Genomic DNA, 6,000 nt, shown 5'->3' with positions numbered 1-6,000 from the left:
TAATAATATGACTTTTAATATCCTGTTTGCCGTCTGCTTTGCGTTACGACAAAAGAAACAAAAATAGCAAGAAGACACAAGACTTCCCTGTTAGTTTCTTGTAATTTAAGTTGGTAAATTTATCAAGCAACAGGCATAACTTCCAGACCTATCAAAACAATCTTTGTCCTCTTTCAAAGCAACATGTTGGTGAAAACTTCAGGTGCACTGATCGACCCCTATGAATTATTTATTGGTTTATATTATTGTGAAGAATTGCAAGAATACTTATCATTCCATTTCCAATTTTATTTTTAAATATAATATTTAACTTTACATATTATTCATATTGATAATTGACAGAATTTGTTTATTCCTCTGATGGCTCGTCTTCGGATTCTTCTTCATCTTGTTCGGGTTCGTCCTCGGTTTCTTCTTCATCTTGTTCGGGTTCGTCCTCGGTTTCTTCTTCATCTTCTTCTGGTGCGTCTTCGGTTTCATCTTCATCTTGTTCTGGTGCGTCTTCGGTTTCTTCTTCATCTTCTTCAGGTTCGTCCTCGGTTTCATGTTCATCATCTTCTGGTACGTCTTCGGTTTCTTCTTCATCTTGTTCTGGTGCTTCCTCAGTTTCTTCTTCATCTTGTTCTGGTTCATCTTCAGTTTCTTCCTCATCTTGTTCGGGCTCATCTTCAGTTTCTTGTTCCTCTTCTTCTGGTGCATCTTCGGTTTCTTCATCTGAGGCCTCATCTTCTTGTTCTTCGTTGTTGCTTTCTTCGGGTTGATCTTCCTGTTCAGTAGCAGCATCCTCTACTTTTTCTTCTGCTGCATCTTCAACCTTTGGTTCAGCGGCATTGTCCTCCTTTTCTTCTTTCTCGTCAGAGTTTTCCTCTGCGTTTGCTTCTTCCTTGGTATCTTCTTCCATTTCATCAGCTGGTTCTTCTGTTTTTTCACCTTCTTCCTCTAATTCATCCTCAATTTCTTGTTGTTCTTCCATATCTTCAGGAATATCTTCGATTTTTTCTTCAACTTCTTTTTCTTCATCCTTAACATCACTTTTCACTTCTTCTGTTTTCTTTTCTTCATCTTTTTTCTCCTCTGTTTTTTTTTCTTCATCTTTTTTCTCCTCTGGTTTCTTCTCTTCGTCTTTTTTTGCTTCAACTGCTTTTTCTTCTACAACGGGTGCGGCTTCATCTTTTTCCAACTGTTGTGGAAGAGAAAGATCCTCAACTAAACAGAAACATAGTTTCATTATATAGTCATCTGTCGGATGAGATAGAGCTACCTATCTATACATTCTAGGCTTTTTGCAATCTAATACAAGAAATGTCTTTCCTTCTTTAAATCGTGCTAATACACTTGAAATCATATAATTCGTAAGTGGTCAGCCTAACGTCGACCCAATCCTCTTGTTTTAGGATATTTAAATTTAAAAAAGAAACAATTGTACATTGCGCGTCAACTAAATGTTAATATTGATCTGCACTCCCTATAACGTTATGAAATATGAAAGTAAAAATATAAATAGATATACATACTTTTTCCACTTGGCAGAGCCAATGCAAGGGCACAACAACCCAGTAAAGTCAACAACAAAAGTTTCATGATGCTTAATTTGATCACAACCTCTTCACTCTCTGCAAGACAATTGAATCAGATGAAAATGTAAAAACGTTTAGGCCTTTTTAGGCTTCTGTGGAGTCATTAACTGGTTAACGAAAACGAGGTTAAAAGCGTACTATTTATGGATACGTCAATACTACACAGGCCTGGTTTTTATGCAAGAATATTTCAGCCATGATATATGTAGTTTTTGTACAACAGTTTTTGTAATCACAAAATGGCTCCAATCACACTAGCAAACGCTTTAAAAGTAATGCTTGTTAGTTTTCCACATAAGTATATTCTCACTACTCTTACGCTTGAAGGTTTTCAATAAATTCACATTATATCTCTAACTTTTCCAGCATTAGTGACAACCAGGTACTGCATATTTTGCCAGCGTGTCGAAATACAACAAAGCAAAAATACATCATTTGGACTGATGGTTAATTATAGCCATGTGCTTTCCTCATCCAAAATTCCTAATTAATAGATTAAAACAAGCTTTTTTATCAATTACTAATTAATTATGTTAGCATACCAACATATTAACATTAATTAACCACGTTGCGTTGCAGCATGGCCACGTCAAAATACTTTTTATGTGGATTTTTTATGGTGATATGACTATACTAAGAAATATGTAATTCGTGGTAGCTACTAAAGTTGCTTATGAAAATAAAAAATAAAAAACATCAACGAAAGATTAAAACTAAGTTTGTCGCCATCTTTCTTATTGAGATAGTTTCACTTAGAAGAAGCATGCCGCGAAATCTGATATAGTGGTCACTTTCAACATAACAAAAATATCTTTAATTCAGCTGTTTAATTCAGCTGTTGCGATACTCACAAGAATCTTATCCACTGCAATCGTCATTTCTACGCTGCTGTTCTTTTCACTTGGTTTTTTTGCAGGATCTGCCACATACACATTCTTTTAAATTATTCCCAACAAAGCGTAGCTCATGCAGACAGTGTATATATGACCTCTTAATCTCCTTTCTGATCAACTATTTTTGTCTGACTGCAAGTCAAAGGTGGTATCCGAGTAGGTCTCGTTTTTATTGAAGATGTTCTTATGATCATGTTTTTTCTAAGTGTCAACACTCGTCCGGCCTTTCTAAACCACATAGAGACTCAAAATAACCTATCAAGCAAAACAACTGTTTTCTCTTGTTTCCTACCTTTTTATGACTTTACTTTTTTAAAAAATATTTTAGACAGTGCTTCAAAGGTGAAGTACCAACAATCGTGTTCATAAATATTTGGACAAATAGTTCTTTTTACCCAAACTTAGCCAATTTTACAGAATAGCTTTCTGGGTCTTATTGAAAAACGGGGAAGAAGGACACAATTCTAAACAGCATTTTTCCCAATATGTAACTGCACCCAGCTGTCTGCAGAGGTGCTACTTTCTTAGATGCGAAGGTTAGGTAAGAAGCGTGTAAATTACACTTTCTAACACGTCTACTCTAAAGAATAATCCACACCAGGCCAACATATAGGTCTCATCTTTTGAGAAAATTGGTGATGTTGCCGTTAGCATCAATTAGCACATATATTTAGGTTTTGCATCTAAACAAATAAGGCCCCAAGTTCTAAGCCCGGTCTAACTCAATAGAATTAAGTTTCGCGATTTGGAGCATTTTATGGCTTTTCGCGAAATACTCTAATTGCCATGCACGATTTTCATGACATTTTAATGCGTCGTTAGTTAGAATAAGTTCTTTAAATATAGTTTGATTGAAATTTGTTATATTAATACAAAATAAAAAGTTTTGTCTATTTATACAGAGAAATATTACTTGATGTCAAACATAGCTATAGACCTAGCTTGCGAGATACGCTGATTGAGGCCAATATTTCTCGAAAGAGATAAAACAGCTTATTGCATTTATAGTTATTTCATATGGTAATAGCAACTTTGCGACAAAAAAACAGGTTTTTCTTAAAAAAAGGTTAATTTGAATTTAGTTTAAATTTTTCAAATTCATGTACAAAAAGAAAACAAAACATTCGATTTGAATTTTTTTTAAAAGTTTATTAAAAAAAATTCGACACCATATTACTTGTTATTACTACAGAATAGCATTATCTCACTCACTGTATTGTATATGTATAGTCAGCTGGCCAGCTTGTTAGAAAAATCTTTCCAAAAGAATTTTTCTATGCTAGCTACATAGTTGATTTTATGCTAGCTACGTTGGTAGTTCTATCGCAGCTAAGTAGTTAATTTAATGCTAGCTTTGTAGCTATTTTTATGCTAGCTATATATGTAATATGTTTGCTCTATTTTGTGCCAGCTAGCTACAAGTCTTAACAAAAATTAGCTAGCTATTTAAGTTCTATTATTATTCCAGCTCAGTCGGTAATTTTATGCTAGCTAGCCTTATGTGTGAGTGAGAATAAGAATCGGTTCATTACATGTAAAAAATAGTGATATATTAGCTACATATACATACTCTTTCTCCTTTCCACGTAAAGAAGTTAAACCACAACAAATCGTCGCTTGGTAGCCATTTTTTTTTTATTTATTTTAGCTGGCTCCAAACTTTGTTATTCAACTGTGCTCAGAAGAAGTGACCGCGGCTACGCTTGAGTGTCTTGTGCCCCAAACGCTTACAAGCCGGTCCAACTTTAAAATTTCACCTATATGTAAGGGAAATGGCGGAAATTTATATACGCCTGCACTATTGACATCAGAAAATGGGCTTCGCTTAGCTCCGCAATCAATATAGAAAGTTTGCGGAGAGGTTGTCAAGGCAAAGTACGATAAGGAAAGCCTACATCAATAGATATTGTTTCCATTGGAGAAAAACTCGTCTAATAAAGCATGTATTATCAATAAAAAAACACAAGTAAGATTCTTTTCACAATAAATACGCTGTTTCAAGGTTTACAACAGGCACGCACTTCAGCAGGAAATGGAATGATATCTTCACATTTTCCCTGAGATCTTTGCTTATAAAGTCTACATCAGATGCATATACGTTTGCTTGTTATACAACCTTGTTTATTTGATCCATGATCAAATGATATCCGGAGAATTGAAAAATGCAAAGTAAATTTTCAAGATTTTTAATAAAAGTACTTTTTAATTATTTTTGCATAAAATGCACCATCAAATGAAGTAAAAATTAGTTATAAATTCTTCTTGATATCTGCACAACTTTGTTGTTTAAATCAAGACATTAGAATATGAAGTTATTTGGGCCTGTGGAAAGAAATAGACAGGCGAATGTTTTGTTATAAATGTGGACTATCTGTTTAGAGTTTCCCATATATGTAGCAGTGTTCAACGACAAATATATGCTGTTTATTTAAGCGATAGTTTATGTTGATCATTTAACGAAAATGAGCTATTAAGTATCATTATTTAACTGTTTCAAGGAAAAAATATCTTATTTAATGAAATTTAATGAAAATATATGTACTTTATTTAACGCGAAAAATATATGCAACTAATTTGATTATATTATCATTTAACATATAGGTTAAAAAATTATAAATAACCTATATGTAAAAATATTTTAACCTATATGTAAGGGAAATGGCGGAAATTTATATACACCTGCACTATTGACATCAGAAAATGGGCTTCGCTTAGCTCCGCAATCAATATAGAAAGTGTTGCGGAGAGGTTGTCAAGGCAAAGGCATTAAGTACAATAAGGAAAGCCTACATCAATGGACATTGTTTCCATTGGAGAAAAACTCGTCTAATAAAGCATGCATTATCAATAAAAAAACACAAGTAAGAAGAGGTAACTTTTTCTTTTCACAATAAATACGCTGTTTCAAGGTTTGCAACAGGCACTTCAGCAGGAAATGGAATGATATCTTCACATTTTCCCTGAGATCTTTGCTTATAAAGTCTACATCAGATGCATATACGTTTGCTTTTGATAAAACCTCGTTTATTTGATCCATGATCAAATGATATCCGGAGAATTGAAAAATGCAAAGTAAATTTTCAAGATTTTTAATAAAAGTACTTTTTAATTATTTTTGCATAAAATGCACCGGCACACTCAGTTAAAGCATATTTTTCGGGAAACTTATAAATATAATCAGGTATGCCATCAGGCATCAAAATATCTCGTTGATAGCTGATTCGGTGTAAGTTCCATATAGTATCCTTGAATTAATCAAGCTCTCTCTGAACAACTAAAATCATCAAAAAAGAAAGCAAGTTTTTAAAATATATAAAGTTAATGAATTAGATGGCTTGAATGAATAGTGGATTGAAGTAATATATATAGAATGAAGATAAATTTATCTGTCATTTTGATTTCACCTCTTTTAACATAACAAGAAATGTATGTACCTTTCATGATCACCATGAAGATTGTAAAGATTCAAAAGATTGTTCAGCATCTGCTTCAACTGCTTCTCCATCCGATCACGCAATACTATCAACCAT

At 33.4% G+C, this 6,000-nt stretch overlaps 1 protein-coding gene across 1 annotated transcript; it reads right to left on the bottom strand.

The window, feature by feature from the left end:
• Nucleotides 1-281: 281 nt before the first annotated feature.
• On the bottom strand, nt 282-1,705 carry LOC130635588 (cilia- and flagella-associated protein 251-like). The gene is made up of 2 exons (XM_057444951.1): nt 1,515-1,705; nt 282-1,206 (listed from the first exon to the last, which is right to left on the bottom strand). The coding sequence occupies exons 1-2, from the start codon at nt 1,579-1,581 to the stop codon at nt 350-352; spliced, it is 924 nt and encodes a 307-aa protein (XP_057300934.1). The 5' UTR covers nt 1,582-1,705; the 3' UTR covers nt 282-349.
• Between the last annotated feature and the right edge of the window lie 4,295 nt (nt 1,706-6,000).

Source organism: Hydractinia symbiolongicarpus, chromosome 3 (genome assembly GCF_029227915.1).
Source record: "Hydractinia symbiolongicarpus strain clone_291-10 chromosome 3, HSymV2.1, whole genome shotgun sequence".
In the NCBI taxonomy this organism is placed as follows: domain Eukaryota; kingdom Metazoa; phylum Cnidaria; class Hydrozoa; order Anthoathecata; family Hydractiniidae; genus Hydractinia; species Hydractinia symbiolongicarpus.
The sequence above is the reverse complement of the archived record's forward strand: the minus strand, read 5'-3'. Positions and strand labels throughout refer to the sequence as shown.

Bases quoted from the DNA above. Each gene is read 5' to 3' on its own strand.
- LOC130635588 (XM_057444951.1), bottom strand. From the start codon at position 1,581: ATGAAACTTTTGTTGTTGACTTTACTGGGTTGTTGTGCCCTTGCATTG. The intron at 1,207-1,514 runs GTATGTATATCT...GTTTCTGTTTAG, and splicing joins GGCTCTGCCAAGTGGAAAAA to TTGAGGATCTTTCTCTTCCA.